The sequence below is a fragment of the Peromyscus leucopus genome, chromosome 3 (assembly GCF_004664715.2).
Source record: "Peromyscus leucopus breed LL Stock chromosome 3, UCI_PerLeu_2.1, whole genome shotgun sequence".
NCBI lineage: Eukaryota > Metazoa > Chordata > Mammalia > Rodentia > Cricetidae > Peromyscus > Peromyscus leucopus.
The window spans coordinates 17,994,537-18,020,411 of NC_051065.1; the positions used below are offsets into that span (position 1 = coordinate 17,994,537).

At 39.9% G+C, this 25,875-nt stretch overlaps 2 protein-coding genes across 2 annotated transcripts in view; one reads left to right on the forward strand and one right to left on the reverse strand.

The window, feature by feature from the left end:
* Umad1 (UBAP1-MVB12-associated (UMA) domain containing 1) overlaps window positions 1-18,465 on the reverse strand; it is a 170,158-nt gene extending 151,693 nt beyond the window's left edge. The window contains exon 1 of the mRNA XM_028869854.2: window positions 18,367-18,465. The gene's annotated coding sequence lies outside the window, so the exon portion shown is untranslated. The remainder of the gene's footprint in view (window positions 1-18,366) is intronic.
* Window positions 18,466-18,613: 148 nt separating this feature from the next.
* On the forward strand, window positions 18,614-21,967 carry Rpa3 (replication protein A3). Its single transcript, XM_028869850.2, has 4 exons — window positions 18,614-18,836; window positions 19,932-20,006; window positions 21,048-21,156; window positions 21,623-21,967. The coding sequence occupies exons 1-4, from the start codon at window positions 18,738-18,740 to the stop codon at window positions 21,703-21,705; spliced, it is 366 nt and encodes a 121-aa protein (XP_028725683.1). The 5' UTR covers window positions 18,614-18,737; the 3' UTR covers window positions 21,706-21,967.
* Window positions 21,968-25,875: the final 3,908 nt, after the last annotated feature.

Below are 25,875 nucleotides of genomic sequence, written 5' to 3' on the forward strand. Positions count from 1 at the left end.
GGAATTAAGGCACACTTCACAGTTTGATATTCATGCCTGGACCTGGAACTCTTATCACAAGTTTATGGCATTGGAAGTAAGAGGCCCTAAGGGGAAACCTGCTACTATTATGCTCAATCAACTTGGCATCAAATGAATTCTAAATATACACAGTTATACCCAGAGGTAAGTTTTGGTCAGAAAAGCTTGTTTTTAGTAGGTAATAGTTAACACAGAGACTCATAACTGGTAAAGTGCCAGTAATAAGTGACTATTAAGTACACAGCTGTGGTGATATATTGTTAGGCAGTGGTAGCACACACCTTTAATCCTAGCATTCCAGAAGCAAGATCCATCTAGATCTCTGTGAGTTCAAAGCCACATTAAAAACAGCCAGGCATGGTGACTCACACCTTTAATCTCAGGAAGTAATCACAGGAAGCAAAAAGGTATATAAGGTGTGAGGACCAGGAACTAGCCTGGTTAAGCTTTTAGGCCTTTAAGCAACAGTTCAGCTGAGATCCATTCGGATGAGGATATAGAGGCTTCCAGTTTGAGGAAACAGGATTAGCTGAGGAATTGACAAAGTGAGGTGGCTGTGGCTTGTTCTGTTTCTCTGACATTTCAGTGTTCACCCTAATATCTGGCTCCAGGTTTGTTTTTATTAATAAGACCTCTTAAGATTCATGTTACACACAGCTCTGACAAAGAAATCTGTATCAGCTCCTCCAAGGCTCAGTGAACATCACAGAAGATGGGGGTCGAAAGAGCGGAAGGATGGGAAGGACTGCTACACAATTCTGGAAATGGCACGGTCATTACACCTATAAACCTCCAGCAGCAGTGGTTAGCTGCACAAGACGAGGCCCAGCAACAGTCCATCAGGAAAGGGGAAGGAGATCATGGGGCCGCACTCCTCCCCTGGGAGCTATGGCCAAGTGATGAGAGCTGAGAAGAAAAAAAAAGAGTACTTTTTTTTCAGTGGACCCCATACTCTGGAAAGTCATCCCCCAATCCATGCTGGAATCAAATCAGTGGGTCACAAAAAACAACACACAAGCAAGACAGGAAAGTGGGGGAGAGGCTTGTTGTGAGTGGGCTCAGCAGGAGTGTGCAGGGATGAGAAGGGAATGGTGGTCGTGGCAAAAATGACCCAAATGCACAATATGTGAGTAAGACACCATCAAAGAATAAACGTCTTTAAAGTCTCAAAACTACTGACTCTACCTGGGCTCTCACATGCTCCTTAAAGTTTGTAAAGAATTATCAGCTACGTCCACCTCTTACATTTAGAACTAAAGATTTCCACTGGAAATTCTTAAAGACATTGTAGTTTCTGGCACACTGCAAATATTTATGTGTTGAAATAAAACCCTTTAAGATATATTCAGTGAAACCTAAACAGTGCTCTCATTTGAACACCCGCTCTCAGCCGTTTCAAATCCTTGAGCGCACAGCTGCTTGCCGAGCATTCATTTGTCAGGCTGCCCCAGTGCGCCTCTGCTAGGTGGCCCATCCTAACTGGGCAAAGTCCAACCTTTTCTCCCTTCTCTTTATCTCTTTACAGATACTGTAAAGAGAACACGAGCATGCTTTGCCTGGCATCTGGGAGTTTTCATTCTTCCGCGGAAGGCCGGTTCTTGTGCTTCACTGCTGCTAGCTGACCTCCCCGGCAAAAAGCATGGCCTGCTCTTACTATTCTCTCCTGGCAGCGGCCCAGATTTACAGCTGGCCTGATCTGTTGCTTTTCTCCCAAAAGATAATAAAAATGGCCTTGATCTTCAAAATAAAGAAAGAGACAAATAAATAAAAACGATTTAGCTTTCCTAACAGTAGGAAACTTCCAATGTTTTTTCTTTCTCTTTGATTTCTCTTTCCCCTTCTGGCCAGGAGCAGCTTGAAAATAGCCTCAGACTGCATTCGACTCACTGGAACAGCACATATAGACACCAAAAAGGTTTCATATTTTTACTACTGAACCAGCCAACCAACTAAGGTATAACACCAAAAAAGAAAAATCAGATTACCAATTAAACATGCCCAACTGTCTAGACAATGGTGACATTTTCAACTTGATATGGTATGGTAGTGACTTTGATACCACATAAAGGTGTGGATCATCTCATATGCAACTCATTACAGTCCTAGCTTGGTTCTTCCTCCTTGTCACCTACTCAGAGCTGTAGTGGATTTTATTATCACTTTTCATCTGAATCTGGAAGACAATTTTGCCTACGTTTCCATCAGTACATCCTTCATTTTCAGTCTCATGGGAAGACAACAGTTAGGCAGAGTCAAGCATGCCACGCCTCACTTTTAAGAGATATCATGCTCCAATTTAAGCCTTCTAACCTTTTCACTTATAACCTAGACAGAAAGTGACATCATGTGCATCTATGTCAATAGAAAATGAAAACGTTTGATTTAATGAACTTATTCTCCTAACACGACCTTATGGATGTTTTTAGCAAAGCGCTAACTTGAAAACAAACAAACAAACAAACAAAACACACTAAGAATACTTGTACGTTGGATAATCACAAACTACAATTTGCACATACAGCATCACGATAGAGAGAGTTCTGGAAAAGTAAAAGGGAGCTCCAGGGATGCCACAGTGTAGGCGCTGTAATCATTCAACCCGGGGAAGTGCTCCCTATTTGGCCAAGGTGGAATGGCTATGGAATCCTTATCACCCACCCAGGTTGGCGATAGCATCATGTCTGGAACAAGCTATTTCAACAGTCCTGGCCGGGGCTGCACCTCAGAAGGTCAGGCAATCTGCTGCCATCTTTCAGAGTTGTCTCACGGCATTCGTGGAGTGCTCCAGCCAGCGAGTGCTGGCTAAGGCTAATCTGACTGTTTAACTGAGAGTCATTTTGCTCAAGAACACTAGGGAAGCGAGGATGAGTACAACGGCTGTGAGTTAGGAATCTGACTGCCCCAGCACTGACATCGTTGTGTATTTACAGGAAAATGAGTATCAGATTGTGGGAGCCCTTCTTCAGGTTCCTCGTGGCTTTACCCAGCAGATCCGCATAGAGAGGATGATTGGACCACGGGCCTGAGTGCAGGTGTCTGAGATGGCCTGCACTTGGCTGTGAAGCGGGGAGGTCTTTTGCTCCACCCCTTGGCGTCTCTATAAATACCTTGGGGCAGAGACAGTCAGGGCCCATTGGAATAGGTTCCAGGCCCTCTTGAGGCTATCCTTTATTTTCTTCCTGTTTCTCTCCACAATCTAAAATCCATCTATCTAATATTTCCTGCTGCTCACACTCAAGAAAATTCTGGGGAACTGTAGGGTTGGTGGGTAAACGCCCTCCATCAGATGGAAAGCTATGGTATAAATATAAAGAACTTACAGTTAACATTAACAATTTGCACAGATTCCAAGGATGCTTTAACAGAGCCCAGGAAGAGATGCTCCCCTTCCCCACCCCTGCAAGTCATTCATCATGATCCTATACAATGTATGTTAAATAGAATCTGTGTTCTCTACCTACTAAATGCCCTCCAATGCTTGCGTTACAAAGACCAAAAATGTCTTTGGACATTAACAAATGTTCTCCATCTAACAAAACTGTCCTTAGTTGAAAGCCAAGGTATTTGATGAAAAGGATTCCTGCAATATTATCCACTGAGCAGAGAGCTCTCTGAATAAAGAAATTTGAGAGTAGACTTGGGAGAGGAGACTTCAGCTGGGGATAAAGAACAGTGTTCTGTCTTCTCTGTGAACACTGGCAGCGAATAACTAAAGACAGGCTGTGTCCTAGTCCTCTGATGACGTGTGTCATCACCTACTGTGGGAGGAGTTCCAGTCAGGAAACACCTTCAAGTCAGAGGTTTTACTTCACGAAAAACAAAGCTGCTCCTCTTTTTAAAACCATTCAAGTGAAGAACAATGTTTGTTATTGTGTTTGTGCTCACACATGAACACGTGCAGGTGTGCACGCACATACACTCACACTTATACACGCAGGCACACATGTACAAGCACATGCCAAGGTGCAGATGGGGAGCTCAGAGGACAACTGGTAAGAGTCGATTCTCTCCTTCCACCATGCGGGTACCGGAGATAGCACTCGGGTCATCAGGCTTGGCAGCAAGCACCTTGTTGGCTGAACCATTGTGCAAGGCCCAAAAGCATAATTTTCTTTTGCCAAATGTGGGGGTGATACTGAAATCTGAAAGGTCAAGTTCTTGACTTCTGAGATATTATAAGTTGCACTTGCAAATTATCAGACAAGTCACAGTCACTCACCAAGAAGATAATTTGACAGCCTTTACGGTCATATTAATCCTTCTAAGTTAAATATTCAATGATATATTTTCTGTTTTAGGAAAATTAAAAACACAAATCTACATAAATGTCAAAAACAACTCTTGTTAGTTGGGCATGAAAAAAAAAAACTATACAGGCCATCAGAAGAATAACACCTACTTCATTTAATTTTGTAACTCTGAAAAACACATTCAGAAAAAGACTCCTGAAAATCTGAACAGTATAGCAAATATCTTAGGTGAAATGACCATGTATAATAAACAATGTCCCATGGAAGAATAAAGTCATCGAGTGTGATAATTAGGATGCCTGGTGTTCAATTAGCCTTAAAACAGAAAAAACTCTGCCAGGTGATGGAGGCATACACCTTTAATCCTAGCACTCAGGAGGCAGAGGCAGGTTGATCTTTATTTATTAGTTCAAGGCCAGCCTGGGCTACAGAACAAGTTCAGGACAGCCAAGGCTACACAGAGAAATCCTGTATCAAAAAAAAAAAAAAAAAAAAAAAAAAAAAAAAAAAAAAAAAAAAAAAAAAAAAAAAAAAAACCCAGAACAAATAAACAAAACAGAAAAAGCTCTGTAAGCAGAGCACAGGACTTGTCTAATTTCAAGTTCAAAGAATTACAAATCAGTCCTCATTTTCCAACTCATTTAGAGTCCTTTTATACTCTTAAGCCACTGAAGAATCAATTACTATCTAGAAGAGCCACACATGGAGGATGTATATGAGCTACTAAAATTGAATAAATCAATGTAACGTGTGTAGGGTAAAAGGGCCAGCAAAAGAAATCCACTCTGGCTCTGAACCCAGAACCAGTGAAAGAAACCCACCCTGATCCTGAACCCAAAGCCAGTGAAAGAAACCCACCATGGACCTGAAACCAGAGCCAGTGGGGGGCGGGGGGGGGGGGAACGTTGACCTTGAAACCAAAGAAACACACCCTGACCCTGACAGCAGAGTCAAAGAAACAAACTTAGGTCCTGGAACCAGAGCCAGTGAAAGAAATATGGCTATATGGCACCACCAGAACCTAGTGGTGCTACAACAGCAAGACTTAAACATCACAACACAGAAGAAACATCAGAAAGCAACCTTCAAAATAACTTCATGAAAATGATAGAGAACTTTAAAGATGAAATAAAAATTCCCTTAAAGAAACTGAGGAAAAGACAAACAAAAAAACTGGAAGAAATGAATAAATCCCTTAAAGAAAGCCAAGAAAAAGCAATTAAACAGGTGAAAGGAAACAGTTCAAGACCTGAAAACTGAAAGAGAAACAATAAAGAAGACACAAACTGAGGGAACTCTGGAAATAGAAAATATGAGTAAACATACAGGAACTACAGATGCAGACATAACCAACAGAATACAACAAGAGATGGAAGAAAGAATCTCTGGCATGGAGAATACAATAGAGGAAACAGATTCATCAGTCAAGGAAACCACCAAAGCCAAAACATCCAGGAAATCTAGGACACCATGAAAAGACCAAACCTAAACATAATCGGGATAGAAGGAGGAGAAAAATATCAACTCAAAGGTACAGAAAATATATTCAACAAAATCACAGAAGAAAACTTTCTCAACTTAAAGAAGGAAATACCTACGAAGATACAAGAAGCTTATAGAACACCAAATAGAATAGTTTCCCCCCCACAAAAAGTTCCCTCGCCACATGATAATTAAACCACAAAAAATACAGAATATTAAGAGCAACAAAGGGGAAAGGCCAAGTGACTTGTAAAGGCAGACATATCAGAATAACACCCGACTTCTCAATGGAGACTCTGAAAGCCAGAAGGATCTGGACAGATGTAATGCAGACACTAAGAGATGCCAGCCCAGACCACTGTACCCAGTAAAATGTTTAATCACCACAGACAGTGTGCACAGAAATTCCAAGACAAAGCCATATTTAAACAATACCTATCCACAAATCTAGCCCTACAGAAAACACTAGAAGGAAAACTCCAACCTAAGGAAGTTAGAGGCACCCACAAAAACACAGGAAATAGATAACCCCACAGCAGCAAGTCCCAAAGAAGGGAAATACATACTTAATACCACCAAAAGATAACAGGAATTAACAATCACTGGTTATTAATATCCCTTAACATCAATGGACTCAATTCACCTATAAAACACACAGTCTAACAGAACAGATATGAAAACAGGATCCATCCTTCTGCTACATACAAGAAATGCACCTCAACTTCAAAGACAGACACTACTTCAGATTAAAAGGCTGGGAAAAGACTTTCCAATCAAATGGACTTAAGTAGCAAGCTGGTGGAGCTATCCTAATATCTAACAAAACAGACTGCAAACTAAAATAAATCAAAAGAGATCAAGAAGGACATTACATATTCATAACAGGAAAAATCCACCAAGATGAAGTCTCAATTCTGAACATTTATGCCCCAAATACAAGGGTAACCACATATGCAAAAGAAACATTACTAAAGCTTAAATCACACATCAAACCCCACACATTAGTAGTGGGAGACTTCAACAGCCCACTCTCACCAATGGACAGGTCGGCCTGACAGAAACTTAACAGAAAAATAAGGGATTTAACAAATGTTATGATTCAAATGGACTTAATAGATATCTACAGAACATTCCACCCTAACACAAAAGAACATACCTTCTTCTCAGCACCCCATGGAACCTTCTCTAAAATCGACCACATACTCGGTCGCAGTGCTAATCTCATCAGATACAAAAAAAAAAAATGGAATAACCTCCTGTATTTTACGAGACAACCATTGCTTAAAGTCAGATTTAAACAACAACAAAAATTACAGAAAGCCTACAATCACATGGAAACTGAATAATGCCCAACTGAATCACTAATGGGTCAAGGAAGAAATAAAGGAATTAAAGACTTCCTAGAATTCAATGAAAATGAATGTACAACATACCCAAACTTATGGTACACTATGAAAGCAGTGCTAAGAGGAAAATTCATAGCACTAAATGCCCACATAAAGAAGTTGGAGAAATCTCACACTAGCAATTCAACACCACACCTTAAAGCTCTAGAACAAAAGAAGCAAACTCACTCAGGAGGAATTGAAGTCAAGAAATAATCAAATTGACGGCTGCAAACAATAACATAGAAACAAAGAGAACAATACAAAGAATCAATGAAACAGAGTTGGTTCTATGAGAAAATCAACAAGCTCTTATCCAAACTAACCAAAAGGCAAAGAGAGAAGAACATTCAAATTGACAAAATCAGAAATGAAAAGGGGGACATAATAACAGACAACTAGGAAATCCAGAAAATCATTAAGTCATACTTCAAAAACTTGTACTCCACAAAATTGGAAAATCTAAAAGAAATGGACAATTTTCTGGATAGGTACCACATACCAAAATTAAATCAAGACCAGATAAACAATTTTAAATAGACCTATAATACCGAAGTAAACAGAAACTCTATTAAAGTCTTCCAACCCCCAAAAGCCCAAGACAAGATGGTTTCAGCATAAAATTCTACCAGATTTTTCGAAGAGCTATAACCAATACTCTTCAAACTGTTCTACAGAGTAGAAACAGAAGGAACATTACCAAATTCTTCTTATGAGGCTACAGTTACCCTGATACCAAAACCACACCAAGATGCAACAAAGAAAGAGAATTACAGACCAATCTCCCTCATGAACATTGATGCAAAAATACTCAATAAAATACTGTCAAACTGAATCCAAGAACACATCAAAAAAATTATCCAACATGACCAAGTAGGCTTCATCCAAGAGATGCACAGATGGCAATGTAATACACCATATAAACAAAGTGAAAGAAAAAAACTGCTGGGGAATGTCTTTCTGTATGCTGTGAATATATGTTGTTCTCGTTGGTTAATAAATAAGGTGCTTTGGCATATGGTAAGGCAGCTTAGAGGCAGGTGGGAAATCCAGGCAGATAGACAGGAAGAAGAAAGGCAGAGGGGAGAGAGATGCCAGCACTGCCAGGGGAAGCAAGATGTGAAAATACTGGTAAGCCATGGTCATGTGGCAACTTATAGATTAATAGGAATGGGTCAAGTTATAAGAGCTAGCTAGCAAGAAGCTTGCCATATGCCATGCAACTGGTAATTAAAATTAAGCCTCCAAGTGATTATTTTATAAGTAGCCACAGTCTGCAGGGCGGACAGGATGGAGAAAACTTCAGATTACAAAAGAAACCACATGATCATTTCATTAGATGCTGAAAAAGCCTTTGACAAAATCCAACACCCATTCATGATAAAGGTCTTGGAGAGATCAGTAATACAAGGAACATACCTACACATAATGAAGGCAATTTACAGCAAGCCAACAGCCAACATCAAATTAAATGGAGAGAAACTCAAAGCTATTCCACTAAAATCAGGAAAAAGACAAGGCTGTTCACTCTCCCCATATCTATTCAATATAGTACTCGATGTTCTAGCTAGAGCAATAAGACAACAAAAGGAGATCAATGGGATACAAATTGGAAAGGAAGAAATCAAACTTTTGCTATTTATAGATGATATGATAGTCTACATAAGTGACTCCAAAAATCCTACCAAGGAACTCCTACAGCTGAAAAACACCTTCAGCAATTTATCGGGATACTAGATTAACTAAAAAAAAAAAAAAAAAAATCAGTAGCTTTCCTATACACAAATGATAAATGGGCCAAGATAGAAATCAGAGAAACATCACCCTTTACAATAGCCACAAATAATATAAAATACCTTAGGGTAACTTTAACTAAGCAAGTGAAAGACCTGTATGACAAGAACTTTAAATCTTCGAAGAAAGAAATTGAAGGATAGGAACAGGGAGAAACATGGTGTGAGGGAAGTTCCCAGGAATCCACAGGGATGACCCCAGCTTAGACTACTAGTAGTGGTGGAGGGGGTACCTGAGCTGGCCTACCCTGGTGATCAGATTGGTGAATGCCCTAACTGTCATCATAGAGCCTTCATTCAGTAACTGATGGAAACAGATGCAGAGAGCCATGGCCAAGCACCAGGCCAAGCTCCAGAAGTCCAGTTGAAGAGAGGGAAGAGGGATGCTATGAGCAAGGGGCATCAAGATCATGATGGGGAAATTTATAGATACAACCGAACCAAGCTAGTGGGAACTCATGAACTTTAGACCAACAGCTGTGGAGCCTGCATGGGACTGTATTGGGCACTCTGCATGAGCACGACAGTTGTGTAGCTTGGTCTGTTTGAGGGGCCCCTGACAGTGGGAATAGGATCTATCCCTGGTGTGTTAACTGGCTTTCTGAAGCCCATTGCCTATGATGGGACACCTTGTACAGCCTTGATGCAGGGGGAGGGTCTTGGACCTGCCTCAGCTGAATATGCTGACTCCCCATGGGAGGCCATATCTTTTCAGAGGAGGAGATGGGGGATGGGCTGGGAGGGAAGGCTAGGGGGGAGTGAGGTGGGGGAAGAGATGAGGGAGGGATCTGTAGTTGGTATGTGGAATGAATAAAAAATTTCTTAATTAAAAAAAAGGATATCATGCTCAACTATGTTCATAGCAGCACTATTTGTAATAGCCAGAACCTGGAAACAACCTAGATGCCCGTCAACTGAAGAATGGATTAAGAAAATGTGGTACATACACACAATGGAGTACTACTCAGCAGAGAAAAACAATGACATCATGAAATTTGCAGGCAAATGGATGGAACTAGAAAATATCATCCTGAGTGAGGTAACCCAAACCCAGAAAGACAGTCATGGTATGTACTCACTCATAAGTGGACTCTAGATGTAAAGCAAAGAACAATCAGACTGCAACCCACAGAACCAGGGAGGCTATATAGCAAGGGGGACACTAGGATGACTGTGGTTTATAATAAGTGTTGGTTTTACTCAATTACTGAGCAAGCCTCAATCAAACATTTCACTATTAGGATAAGAATTTATACTGTATCAAGCTGATAATAGAAAAATAAATCAATTTTAAAAAGAGATATCAAGATAGTAAGGGAAATATCAATTCAAAGACTAATAGGGAGAGTATCTGTCTGATAATTTCCCACAAGAAATAGATAGCAATGTAGAAAACATCTTTTTAAATCCATAGGATTATGAGGTCATGATCTCTTACCTATCCAAATGCTAGGGAGAACTGGGTTACTCCCCAGATGGATTTGAGACCTCCAGTCTCAGACCCTTCCTTAAGGAATAGGAAAATAGTTGTATTTGTTGTCTTCACCAATTAGAATTCCCACACAAGCTCTCTTAAATAACATTCATGGGATGACAAAGAATAGGCATGCACTTCTTAATACTAGCCAAATGTGATGTTAAAGAATTTGGTTTAATGGTGGCATTAGAAGAATGTTGGATGAGGGGTATTTTAGGAGAAACACAGAGTTCAGCATGGAGAATGGTTGGGAATAGGCTAATAAATGTACTTTTGGTATAAGTAACAGCAACTTTTTATTTGTTGGTTTTGCTAAAGTATTTATAATAGAAAAGTTACTGCTTAACTATTTTTAACAGTGTGTTATGTAGCTTCATACTGTTATGCAACCATCACCACCCCCATTTCCATCACCAGAACTCGTCATCTTCTAAAACTCAAATTGTGTAACTACAACTCAACCATTGTTCAACACCTTTACTTTCTGTCTCTATTGCTGTGACTATGCTAGGTTCCTAATGCAAATGCAGTCATGCAAAGTTTTCCTTTTTGTAAAACTACTACATTTTGTCGGATTCCTACTAAAAAATAACACTAGAGCATATATATTTCTGATCACATGAAAAAGATGTCCAGGGAAATTGTATCGACACAATTTATGTTAAAACAAACAAACAAACCACTGGGATTTTTGTTTTGTTTTGTTTTGTTTGTTTTACATACAAACTACGTAAAAATACATCTTAATGCCATTTAAAAATGGATGGCCAAACCAATAAGAGATCAAGAAATTCTACAGAGGCCCAAAAGGAGGAAGGGCTAAAAGTCTACTGGGGGATATCTGAATACTAACCACTGCATTTTTCCTGTGGCCACTGCTGGTTTCTAAGGGATACAAGCCTGGGTTTTAATGACCCATGTCCCACAATGAACAGGCACAAAGCCTCGGGCCAAACATTGTGCAAAGAAGGAAACATGTTTTCCTGAAAAACACACCCTGAAATCAAACCACAGAAATCAACAAAAGAAAAATTCCATGAAAGATGAATCTATAATTTTAAATTACCAAACAAAAAGAAAAAAAGCCAGAGCAAGAAACTGTCAGCTGACTTAAAAACATAGAATCAGACCAAGGAAGCTGTGCATATTACAAATAAGACATGAAGATCCACCTTAAACCTGAAATATATAAAAAAAAAAAAAATAGAGAGTTAAACCTAGGAAGAATGAATGCAAGGCTATGAGAATCTCAGAATAGAAGGGCTGCATCTCAACATAATAAAGGCTATATACTATAAACCTATAGCCAACACTGTATTAAATCAGGAAAACTCAAAAGAATTTACACACACACACACACACACACACACACACACACACACATCAGAAACTAGACAAGGGTGTTTACTTTGTCCATTGTTAGTGTAGTACTGAATTAACTTGAGCAATAAGACAAGAAAAACTAATATAAAGGTTACAAATAAGTGACTATAGTTGTTCCTATTATGATTCTCTAAGAGATATTGAAGACTCAACCAGAAAACTCTTCAAAATGTTAAACGCTTTCAGCAAAGTGTCAGGATACAAAATCAACACACAAAAATTGTAGCCTTCCTATACAACAATGACAAGCATACTAAAGAATGAAACGAAGGGAACAACATCATCATAACAGCAAAACAAACTTGGAATAAACCATGGAGAATCTTCAAATTCTGAAGAATGAAATTGAGGATGGAAATGTGAATGAAAATTCCTGAAAAGAAGCAATGTCTGGCTGTGAACAAAAGACTCCTGGAGGAGTCTGTGTCTACAGAGACTGACAGACAGACTGAACATAGGTACTGTGGAGAGCCTGGAGTTTTGTAGATTCAGAGGCTAATTACTTTATCCTGGGCTAGTTTTAGCCTTCTGGAACAGCCATTCCTTGCCCCACTCTGTATCTGAACTAACACTGCATGATAATAAATCAAAACCTCTTAGAAGCTATTAACTTAGAACTAACATCTTGTGATAATAATTAAGAACCTCTTCAAAGCTATTAACTTAGCAGAACACTAGCTGCCACCACTCCAAGAGCCAAGAATGTCATCAGTTAACATCTTAGGCCTAAAACATGGCTCCCATTCTCTCTTTTGTACCTGCCTCTCTGGTGTACCCACCAATGTATTTTACAGTTGCCTTGACTTATGACTTTCTTTGTTCTGTAAAACTATAAGAACTCTGTGGTGGTATTGTGTTCCCCAAAATATTGTGTACCTTAATAAATTTATCTGGGGTCAGAGACAGAACAGCCACTAGATACAAAGGCTAGAAAATGGTGGCACTCACACCTTTAGTCCTAGCATTCCAGAGATAGAAATCCCTCTGGATCTCTGTGAGTTCAAGGCCACATTGGAAATAGCCAAGCATGGTGACACGCCTTTAATCCCAGAAAGCCAGCCTTTAATCCCAGGGAGTGGTGGTAGAAAGTAGAAAGATATATAAGGCGTGAGGACCAGAAACTAGAAGCATTTGGCTGGTTAAGCATTCGGCTGATTAAGCTTTCAGGCTTTGGAGCAACACAGTTCAGCTGAGATTCATTGGGATGAGGACACAGAAGTTTCCAGTCTGAGGAAACAGGACCAGCTAAGGAATTGGCAAGGTGAGATAGCTGTGGCTTGTTCTGTCTCTCTGACCTACCAGCATGGACCCCAATAACTTGCCTCGGGTTTGATTTTATTAATAAGAACTTTTAAGATTCCTGCTACAGAACTCTGTGAAACTGCTTCCACATTGGAACGTAGAATATGGGGTGACCTGAATATGTGTTCCCAGGCCACTCATATGGTCACTCATATTTGCTGTGGAATGTTTTGTATGCTGTGAATGTGTGGCTCTGATTGGCTGATAAATAAAATGCTGGCCAATCTTATTCTCTTTAAGATGAGAACTGTGAGCTGACACTGGTGGCATACACCTTTAATCCCACCATTCAAGAGGCAGAGGCAGGAGGATCTCTGTGATTTCAAAGGCAACCTGGTCTACAGAGTGAGTTTCAGGACAGCCAGGACTGTTACATAGAGAAACCCTGTCGAAAGAAAGAAAAAGAAGAAAGAAAGAAAGAGAGAGAGAGAGAGAGAGAGAGAGAGAGAGAGAGAGAGAGAGAGAGAGAGAAAGAAAGAAAGAAAGAAAGAAAGAAAGAAAGAAAAGAAAGAAAGAAAAGAAAGAAAGAAAAAATGAGAACTCTGGTTTTTACGTCAACAGAAAAACTATCCACTCCAAAAGCAATCTACAGATTCAACATAATCAGTGTGTGTAGGGGGAGAATTCCAGCAACATTCTTCCAAGAAATGGAAAAACAATCTTAAAATTAATATGAAAGCACAAATGACCCTATATTGCCAAGCAAAAAGAATACTGCTGTAAGTAACTCCACAACTGCTTTCAAGTTATACCATAGACCTCTAGTAATTAAAAAAAAAAAAAAAAAAAAGCATGGTACTGGCACAGAAAGAGACAGTAATATAGAAGACCAATGCAACTATGGCCAGCTGATTTTTAGCAAATATGCCAAAAATATACACTGGAGAAGAGGTAGATCTTTAACAAATGGTGACAGGGAAACTGGTTATCTACCTGTAGAGAATGACAGGAATCCTTGCTTCCTACATTGCACAAAAGTCAACTCCAAACAGATCAAGGACCTCAACATAAGACCTGATACTATGAAACTATTACAGAAAAAAAGTAGGGAGTGCATTTCAAGATACAAACTGTGGAGGTTTGAATGAAATGTCCCCCATAGGCTCATAAGGAGTGGCACTATTGGGGGTGTGGCCTTGTTGGAGGAACTGTGTCATTGAGAGTGGGTTTTGGGGTTTCAGAAGCCCAAGCCAGGCCCAGTGGCACTTTCTTCCTACTGCTTACTGGTCAGGATGTAGAACTCTCAGCTATCTCTCCAGTACCATGTACCATGTCTGCCTGAATGCTGTCATGCTCCTGCCATGACTAAATCTCTGAACTGTAAGCCAGCCCCAATTAAATCTTCTCCTTTATGAGAGGTGCTGTGGCCACTGTGTGTCTTCAGAGCAATAAAACCCTAGCTAAGATACAAGCATAGTAGAGACTTTCTGTGGTGATATTGTGTTCCCTAAAATATTGTGCACCCTAATAAACTTATCTGGGGTCAGAGAACAGAAGAGACACTAGATATAGAGGCCAGAAAATGGTGGCACACATGCCTTTAATCCTAGCATTCCAGAGGCAGAGATCGCCTGGATCTCTGTGAGTTCAAGGTCACACTGGAAACAGACAGGCAGTAACAAGAGCCTTTAATCCCAGGAAGGGATGGCAGAAAGCAGAAAGGTATATAAGGCGTGAAAACCAGGAACCAGCTGGTTAAGCTTTTAGGCTTTGGAGCAGCAGTTCAGCTGAGATTCATTCTGGATAAGGACTCAGAGGCTTCCAGTCTGAGGAAACAGGATCAGCTGAGGAATTGGCAAGGTGAGGTGGCTGTGGCTTGTTCTGCTTCTCTGATCTTCCAGCATTCACCCCAATACCTGGCTCCAGGTTTGTTTTTATTAATAAGACCTTTAGCGATTCTTGCTACAACTTTCTGAATAGAATTTCTATCACTCAGGAGATAAAAACTAATCAACAAATGGGAATCTCATGAAATTCAAAAGGTTTTGTATAGCAAAGGAAATTGTCAATTGAATGAAAAGGTAGCCTACAAAAGGGGAGCAAATATTTGCTAGTTATATACCCAATGCAGAGTTAGTGTTTAGGAATTACAAAGAACTCAAGAAAACAAATAACCCAATCAAAAAAAGGGGGGTGGTGGTGAGGGTATGGAACTGAACAGGGCATTTTCAAAAAAATAAACACAAACACCCAATAAACATTTTTAAAAGTGTTCAACATTATTAGTTATCAGGGAAACTTTTTGAGATTCCGTCTCACCCCAGTCAAAATGACTACCATCAGAAAAACACAGGAGAGGATACCAGGAAAGGTCAACACTTTCCTACTGACAGTAGGAATGCAAATTAGTGAAACACTGTGCAAGTGTCTTGGATAGTTTTATGTCACCTTGACACATGCTAGAGTCATCTAAGAGCAGGGAGTCTCAATAGGAAAAAATGCCCCCATAAGATTGGGTTGAAGATAAACTTGCTGAACATTTTCTTAATTAGTAATTAATATGAAAGGGGCCACCCTACAGTGGGTGGGTACCTGTGTTCTTTATGAAAGCAGGCTGAGAACCAATGGCTGAGGAGCCCCCATGGAACTGGCCCAGGCCCTCTGGATAAGTGAGACAGTTGATTAGCCTGAACTGTTTGTGAGGCCCCAAGGCAGTGGGACCAGGACCTGTCCTTGGTGCATGGACTGGCTTTTTGGAGCCTGAGGCCTATGCTGGGACACTTTGCTCAGCCTTGGTATAGGGAGGAGAGGACTGGACTTGCCTGGGCTGAGTCTACCAGGCTGGGCTGACTCCCCAGAGGAGACCTTGCCTTGGAGGAGGTGGGAATGGGGGGTGGGTAGGGGGGGAGGGCTGGGAGTGGGAGGAGGGAGGACAGGGGAATCCGTGGCTGATATGTGAAATTAAGTTAATTATAAAATAAAAATATTAAATAAAAAAAAAAGCGGGCTGAGCAAGCCATTAGGAGCAAGCCAATAAGCAGCACTCTTCCATGGCCTCTGCATTAGCTCCTGCCTCCAGAAGCCTGGTTTGAGTTCCTGCCTTGGCTTCCTACAGTGGACAATGATTCAGGATATGTAAGTAAAATAAACCCTTTCTGTACCACATTGCTTTGGGTCATGAAGTTCCATCACAGCAGCAGAAAAGTAACTAAGACAGGAAGTCAGTATACAGGTTTCTTAGAAAGCTAAAAAAAGTTCTAAAATATAGAACTACCAGATGACCTAGCTATACCATTCCTGGGCTTATTATATTCACAGCACTCAATACCTTATCACAGAGATACTCTGACATCCATTTTCATTGATGCTCTGTTGACAATAGATAGGAAATGGAATCATCCTGAATGTCCACCAGCTGACGAATGGAAAATGAAAAGGTCTACATATACACCATGGAGTTTTATTCAGTTGTACAGGGAAAAAATGAAATTATAAAATTTACAAGAAAATGGAAGGAACTAGAAGATATTATATGGAATGAGGTAATCCAGGCCAAGAAACACAAACATCACGTGTTCTCTCTCATATATGGATCCTAGCTTCAAGATTTTAGATTTGTGTGTTTGATTTGTAGTATCTGTGGAAGTCAGGAAGCTACAAAAACCAAAGATGGGAGCAGAGAAATCTTAGGGAATGGAGGGGACAGTAGAGCATTTGTGCTATGAAAGCTGTTTGTTTTGGGAGAATACTGGAGATGAAAGGTTTAAGTGGAGATGGGAACAGAGGTTGGGGGTAAAGCAGGGGGCTGCAATAGTCTAAGACTAAGGATGTATGAATGGGCCTCAAGGAAACACACTACTTTGTAAGCTAACTGAAAAATATAACTGTTTTTAAAAGGAGTTTAAATGGAGGTACCCTGCATGGGTGAAGAATGCTTCCCGAAAAGACATGGGTTATTAAATGAAAATCTCAGTGCTGGATGTGAGATTCCCCTCTATGAGGTGAGAGGGGCCCCAGCGGCACCCAAACAACAGTCGTCCAACAACGCTCTTAACTGTCAACCATAACTTGATGGTAAGAACCTACTGCTGAACACATGCTTCAATTTGCTTACAGTACCCAGAGAAAGCAAGCTAGAACTGAGATGGTAACTTACTTCCTGCTGGCTAGTTTTCACTATGTAAAGGGTGCTGCGCACCAGGATAGAAAAGGTGGTGGTGTACCCTGAATGCTGCAATACTGACTTGCCAGACCCAAACGAAATGCATCCCACAACTAATGGAATTCTTTAAACTTGTCTTAGCAACAACAGAACTAAGACAAACATTAACTATAAACACTAAGGAAAGTTAAAATCATTTCAATAGGGCATATCGGATTTCAATCTTAAATTGCCATATAAAAATCTCAAAGCAGATCTTTGCAGATCTTAAACAACAGCAGGACTACATTGTAACTCCTTAATTTGAAGGTTAATAGTAAGTCTGTGGCTCTAGGAAAATCCAGACACTGTTTCCACATAATTATGAGACCCAATTAAAATTATATTCTAATTTCTGCAACCTCTTTTGAAGGTATTTTCATATGCATTCGTTCTGAAATTTCCTGGTATCAGTCCTCACTGATGACATCTTTAAAATCAATAGCCACCAGCTTCCAGTCATACTATGAACCAGGGGCACATCTGATAATTTCCCCCTAATCTTTCAGGCAGTCAGCTCTATGCTTCAAAGTACTTCGGGGAAGTAGATATAATATTACAAACACAAATTAGAACTTTGCAAATCAGTCAACCCCTGGTTTTGCAGATAGAGAAAATGTGGCACCAGTGGAGGAGCACCAGCTTGAATTAACAGCTGGTGAAGCCTGTCTCCTCTGGAACTGCCCAGTGGTCCTCCTCTACAGGAGCCCAAACACATGTATTTGCTCACACCCAGTAAACGAGGAAAGTGACATCTGCGGACCGCCAAAGCTAGAAATGGTCCTGGGTCTAAAGAAAGGGTCAGCACCTCTTCCTGCTGGTGTGGAAAGTGGGCAGGTACTTGACACAGCGTGCTATATAAAATGGACCTCAGTCTCCCAGCAACGATCTCCTGAGGGAGGGGATAATGACTGATAATGATTCCCTTCAGGTAGAACTAGATCAAAAATAAAAACCCAAACCCCAGGTTCGGCACGCACCCGCGCCTCCAGCGCAGAAGCGGATAACTGTCACTGCCCGAAGCCACGGCTTTCCGGGACCTGCCGCCTGACTCCGCCCCCTACCCCGACCGTTCAGCCCTCCGGAGGACAGAGGCACGAAGATCGAGACACTTCCCGCAATCAAGAGCTACCTGAGACTCCGCCGCAGCCCGCCGCCCGCCGCCGCGGTACTTCAGCCTACTTCCGGGGTCAGGTCGCCGTTCCGTCACCCCAGATCCCGGGTCCGTAGCCTCAGCCCCGCCCCTCCAAGACCCGCCCTCACCGCCCACTCCTTTCAGCCGGAGCAACTTCCGGAACGCCGCGCGTCACTAGGCAGTGGATCTGGACTTCCGGACGTATCGCGCCCCTCTCCCAGCCCCCTGCTAGGGAACAAGACTCTTCTGTTGATTTGATTGGTGGGGCTGGAGCGCAAGTCTCCTCTGATTGGTGTTGGGGAAATCTGCGTGTGTTGGCGCGGAGGCCAGCTCGGAGTCAGACAAGTCTGAGTGTTGGCGGCACGATCATGGTGGACGTAATGGAACTTCCCAAAGCGCGCATCAACGCCAGCATGCTAGCGCAGTTCATCGACCGACCCGTGTGCTTCGTGGGGAAGCTGGAAAAGGTGCGCGGGCCCGGGCAAGAGAGTGGGGCACCGTGGCCACCCGGGAGTGGCTGGGGAATGGCGGGCGAAAACAGGTAGCCATAAGCAGCATTGCACTCCAGCTTGCTTTATTTTTCACAAGAAAGAGTTTCCACTGCTAAGCCATTGCAGCTCCATCCCGGTGCCGCTTCTTTCATGACGCAAAAAATGAGCGCTTAGTTCTAACGCTCCCCGCCCCCATTCTGTATTTAGTTGAAAGATTACCAACCTAGCTCCCCTGCCTACTGAGGTTTTTTTGTTTGTTTTTTGTTTTTTGTTTAGCCAGACTTGGCTGATGATTCTGTTTATTTTCTGGTCTTTTGCAACCGTCTCTGTTTACGGGCCTGTTTTCTTTCGCGTTGCATTTGCTTCTCTGAAACATTACTTGATAGTCCTTCCCATAGCCTATAGATACTCACTATCTAGCCCAGTCTTAGACTACAGCCCTCGTCCTATAGGTAAGAAACAAGCCCAAAGTCAGAATCTGTGACTGAGAAAGCAGAGGAAAAGAAAATCATTTGTAAGGACTTATTTACTAGCTCATTTCATTTACACATGCCCTAAGTGAAAGGAATGTTATTCTAACTTCACAGGTAGGCTGACTGAGCCAGTGTTGGTAATTAACTGAAACAGGCTCAGGGTCACAGCAAGTGGCAGAGCTCAATTCAGATTCCAAGAGAAGTCCTCAGATCTGGCAACCAGGTCTTTTAGTTCCGCATCCCTAATTTTAAAAGCATACCTTCTGTGAGATGTACTATCTAAATCATGAGTGTCAGCAGAATTCCCACTGTTAGGTAAGTGAAAACTTTCTTAATTTAGTTGTAGTATACAGTTGCCAGATTTTGCAAATAAAACAAGAAGCCACATGTAGCACTAAGCAAATATTGTTTTCTAGAAATTCTAATTAACTGGGCTTCCAATGATAAGATCTGGTAACAAGATTATAACTTGAGCCAAATGAACTGTCCGAAAACCAGTTACTTTATGTTCAAGTAAATTGTCAATAAAGTTCTTAAACATTTTTTTCCTGTAGATTCTATTTTCTAAATCTATGTGGGTTTTTGTTTTCTTTTTTAGATTCATCCCACTGGAAAAATGTTTATTCTTTCAGATGGAGAAGGGAAAAATGGAACCATTGAATTGATGGAGCCAGTATGTTTGAAGTGATATGTCTCATGTTTAATTTTTTGTTTAATATTTCTGGTTTTGGTGATTGGAGTGTGAAGGCTGTGCTTGTTAAAGCTCCTTAGCTTTAAAATCAAACCCATGCCCTCATATTTTATCGCAATTTCTAATACTGATTCTTAGAGCTCCAAGTTTCTGAATATGTCCCTTAAGTATTGGTTGGATAACAATTTTTATTACTTAAAAAAATACCCTGCCAGGTGGTGGTGGCACACGCCTGTAATCCCAGCACTCGGGAGGCAGAGGCAGGTGGATCTCTGTGAGTTCCAGGCCAGCCTGGTCTACAGAGCTAGTCCAGGACAGGCTCCAAAGCTACAGAGAACCCCTGTCTCAAAAAAAAAAAAAAAAAAAAAGAAAAAAGAAAAAAAGAAAAAGAAAAACAAAAAAAACTCAAAAATGTACACATGAAAATCTTTTCAAACTGCTTCCATATTCAAAAGCCTGGCCTTGAAGTGGTAGCCCTGGATGCTGCTACTGCTTCAGCCTCCTAGTGGCATTGCCAATCATCTTTACTTTCTATTTTTAATTTTTAAATTACATGTTTTAAATTATTTTTTATTTTATGTTTAATGTGCTTAAACATCTTCATAGTCTTTTATGAAGACAAATCCATATACTGTTTGTTTAATCTATATAGAACATGTAATGTAAGATTTATACACAGTTCTTCTCACAGACTTTTCCAACAAATCCGTTTATAGGAACTCTGAAATCCCCAGTGTCTTTAAATGGCTTTGCCTTCCTTATATGTATAACTGTATTTTTGGACCTTAAGCCACTTCTAAAGATAACAGGACTTAGAGCATCCTCTCAGTTATATATGCCAACATTTTTTACAAGCTGTATTTCTGTTTGTATGTTGGTAAAATTTGAAGCTTCTTTTTTACAATGAAAAATTAGTAAGCTATGAAACAATTTGAAAGACAAGAGACTGTGTAACAGCTTTCCAAGCTCATCAATTGAAAAGGTCAATCAATACACCTACTGACATTTTGGTCAACATTTTAGCTTGATGAAGAAATCTCTGGAATTGTGGAAGTAGTTGGAAAAGTCACAGCCAAGGCAACCATAATGTGTGCATCTTATGTCCAGTTTAAGGAAGATTGTGTTCGTTTTGGTAAGTAGAGCATTATACTATTTTGTAGTCTCATTAAGTAGGAGAAAAACTTTTATTTAATATGTGTTGGTCTTAAATCTCAGTCCTAGCATATTTTCAATTTGTATAGAATGAGAAGAGACCTTTTAAACTAGGCATTTCTTGTGTGTGAAGGAAACTTAGTAAATACTATTTATAGAATAAAAATGGCTTAAAATATGATGAAATTAGTATTCTAATATATGAATTGAAAGTTTGAACAGTGTAGTAACACTGAAATTATGACCCAGCAGAAAATAACTATATAATAGACAACAAAATAGTTCATCATCTGGCCTTTCTTTGGGGGCACCAGATTTAAATAAACATGGATTATGAAAAGAAGTCAGCATCTGAAAAGAAGAAAAATAGGTAGAAATCCTTCAAGTAACAGTTGATGCTGCAGAATACACTATCAATTAAGTGTTTGCTTAAATGTTTCTTTCAGATCTTGAACTTTACAATGAAGCTGTGAAAATTATCAATGAGTTCCCTCAGTTTTTTCCTTTAGGGCTTGTACAACATGAATGAACTTCTTGAATTTTTTATGATTGCCAGTGAGCTACATTGAAAGCTATTAAAGAAGACTTCTTCAGTTTGAGGGAGAGACTCCTCTATTTTCTAATATTTAATTTGGTCTTTTTTATGTTTTTTTTTTTTTTTTTTTTTTTTTTTTTTTTTTTTTTTGTAAATCTATTATGTGACAGTTTACAACTAAGTCTTTTTAAAAAAATTTTTAAATTGCTACTTCTGCATATGGTCTCAATTCAAGAATAATAAAACATTGTCTTGCGTTTAGATTTCTGCTGTATAATAAAAATCAAAATAACATGCTGTTGGTCAGTTTTTTTTTTTTTTTTTTTTTTTCCATCTCATAGAATTTTATAACTGTAAGGTTGGTCTTGGATCTATCAAATGAAAGCCTGGGCCAACTGTGGTACAAATTTACTACTTACCATCTACCATGCTGATTATTCCTTGATAGGTTATTTGGAAAATGCTTTTGGTGAATGAAAAGAGCAGGTGTATATCTAGTTTGTGAAATGCTTCTTCATTCTGGATTTTAAAATGAGCATATACCAATGACAGAGGTGGTATGTGATCATTGAGTTAGTGGAGTCATCTGGCTTTTTCTTCATGCCTTTATACTATCGTTGCTCTTAATATGGAATTCACACTTACCATTTGTATGTTCTGAATATAGAATGTCTCTCACAGATCAAGCTATTTTGAGAAATTTTGGAGACATTAGATATGACCTAGTTAAAGGAAGTATATCATTGGTGGGTTGTCTTTCAAGATATAGCTGGTCCCTAACCCCTTCCTCACTGTACTCTTATTTCATAGTCACCATGGTATGAATTTGTCTTCGCTCCCATTCCCTGTGATCCATGAGGTATTAAACCATCTGAAAGCACTAACAAGCCCTCCTGTTCAATTGTGTATGTCAAGTATTTTGTCACAGTGACAAGAACAGCTGTACACACACACACACACACACACACACACACACACACACACACACACACACACACACAGTACCAGAGAAGTAGAGTGATTGCTGTGATGAATCTGTGATTCTTAAGACTTAAGAATTAGTTGGAAGAATTCTTCAAGGGTTTGTAGAGAAGTCCCAGAATGTAGTGAACAGAGCTGGGAAGACCAAAACGCTGATAGAAATAGAGTGCTCAGTGGAGATGAGACTCTTGGGAACTAGACTGGAAAGGTCTATATTTTTATCCATGTCCTGAGACTAAGTGAGGCTATATTCAAAATGAAGACATTGATTTGGCAGAGGAAATTTTAGGTTAATATTGGCTGTGACATGTCCCGTGCATTCAGCTTTTAGCTGGGTTTACAATAAGAATTGGAGTAAAAAGCTGTGTTGAAAAATGTGTAGTTTGGGTAGAAAGGGAATATTTAAAGTGGGCATAAAAGGGAATGTATATAGTTGTTCAGAGCTTAACACCATGAAAAAGAAAGCAAATGTATTTCATTGGATAGTAGGAGAGATACCATGGGGGCATCACAGAATGAGTTTTTTCCTCATTTGGAAGGTTTCACATTAAGAAGGGAGTGCCAAGGAACATTGTATGCATAGTTCTAAAGTTTGTTTGGGGCGGAGGGATGGGGGAGTTGTTTTGTTTCCCCTGTGTTTAGCTACAAAAGCACTGTTTAGCCCATGCAGACATGGCCTAAATGGACCTAGCTCCTGCCCAGGCTGTTAGTAGATCCTGGCATCACCCACATGGTATTTGTTTTTTCAGGCATGTAAAACTCTGTTGAATGCCATGAAAGATTCCACCTATATTTAAAGGAAGACCTGGGAGTCTAGATAGTGTTTTCAAGTCCGAGTCCCTGGAGGTAGCCTCACAGTGTGATTCATGAAACTTAAGCTGCAGTGCAGACTCCAGGGTGTAAGAGATGCCAGAACCAACAGCAATGTCTGCAAAGTTAAATGACAGGAACCAATAGAGCCAACGTGAGAGGTCCCATTGGCTACTGTGGGCTAGACCATCTGGGCCAGACCAATTAGCATGCTCACATCATGATATAAATGCCACACCTGAAACTACAAGAATTTCACTTTGCCAAACTGGATTTTGGTCTTTAATCCCATTCTCCCTAGTTGTTCTTAACTTTGTATTATTGTGTATTAGAGATATGTAACCTTTTTTTTTTTTTTTTACTTTATAGAGACCTTACTAAGAGTTTAGATATCTGCAGAAGTTTGAATTTATAATTTTGCATGGTGGCCTGTAGGAACTGGCATATATGCACCATGAAATGCCCATGATCTTTTTTATACTCACATGTGGAATGTTACCATTTGAATATGAAATTGCCCCCACAAATTCATGTGGTAAGCATTTGATTCCCATTTAGGGCTCTATTTTGGAAAGTTCTAGATAAAGTAGCTTACTAGAGGCACAGCTTTGAAGGGGATAACCTGGCTTCTCTTTGCTCCTTGTCTGCCATGATGTGAGCAGCTGCCTCCTCCAGAGGTTTCTGCTGCTGTGATGTTCTGCCTCACTGTAGGTCCAAAGATAAGGAGCCATGTGCCCATGGACTCAACTTTCTGAAACCATGAGCCAAAATCTTCATCTAAGTTATCAAATATTTTGGTCAGTATAATTTATCTTTGATTTCGAGTTTTCTAGTGCCTAAGTAATCTACAGATTACTTAAGGAACATTAGCATAGCTGGTTATGGTATAGCTAGCCTTTTACTATATGAAATGAATGTAAGTATAGTTTGAAAACAAGGAGGGACATCAGCCATTCCCAGTATGTTTTGTCATAATATTGGAGAAGAGGTCAGTCTCCAGTTCTGTTAACCAAATTGGTGTTATCAAATGTCGAGAGTGTCCTCAAATTGTACTAGTCAACGTTGGACCTCGCTCTCTGTTGAGTCAGTCCTCTGTGCTAGTGATAGGCTGCCGTGTCTGCGCTGCTTACCATGTACGCTGAATGTCCCATCAGCACAGCAACTCAAGGAGTGTTGTCTGAACAAGTGCTTCCCTGCCACAAGTTCCAGATTTTTCCTACAATGATTTCACTGAAATACTATACACAAATCATACAGTTCACCCATTTTGAGCATATAATTGAATGATTTTTGTGTAGAATTGCTAACTACTCAATTGTAGGAAGTTTGCATTGTTCCAAAAGAAAATTCTACAGTACTTACATGTTAATTTTTTTACTCCTAGTAAGTGTTCAGTAAATATTGGTTGACTGTAGAGTATCAGGGTAGGCAAAGGAGAGTTTCAGTATGTTCATTCATTTATAATATAGCATACATATATCTTTAAAAACTGTTTTATATTTTAACTTAGTTTATAAAACTAAGAAACATAGAAAAGAGATAGCACAAAAACAGTGTAAAAAAATGCCAGTTCTAGAATTGTAATAGCATTAAACTTACTGAGGCATTCAAACTTGAAACTGTACAAGAGATATCAGGATTTAATGTAGATGATGAAATCCAAAACAATTTCCTTGCGTGCTAGTTCTGTAGAGCTTCAGAGGTTTGTCATGATAAAATTATACACATATCTGAAAGTACCTTTTCCTGTGCTAAATGCTCCAAGTAACCAATTAGTGCTATTAGTAAACGTATAGAATTTGGAGGTTGTGTCTAATATGTTAATGTAATATGCATTGTCTTTCCACAAATACTAGGTGTTAAGTTCCAGGCTAATTATTGAAGATACATATAAAAGTCTGAAATCTGTCCACAGCAGCCTAGCATGCTTTCAAGGTGTCTTGTCTTACTAGCTAGCTAGTATTTAATTGATCCAAGCGAGTTTCAAAGAAATCCTCCTGATTATGAGCCACCAGATACAGTTTTACTTTATGAAACTTCAATTTGGTTTCTTCCTTTATCTAATTTACCTGGAATTTTATTCTTATCTGTTATGAAGATAAAGCTGATCCTAATGCCATCAAGTTGTCTTTCCTATGAAGATGATATAAATCCTAGAGTATCAGTAAACACATGTTTTGAGTTACTTTCTGATAGTGATGTTGGCTTGATGTAAGCCATTTATGTTTCTTATGACCCCATTTGATCTACAGCATGGGGTTATGAGATGGCTAATTAAGACCAGAATTGTAGGCTCTGAACAAGTTATAATGTAATATGTTCCTATTGACTGCAAGGATTAAAATTACAGCTAATATTGCTTCTGCTTTCATA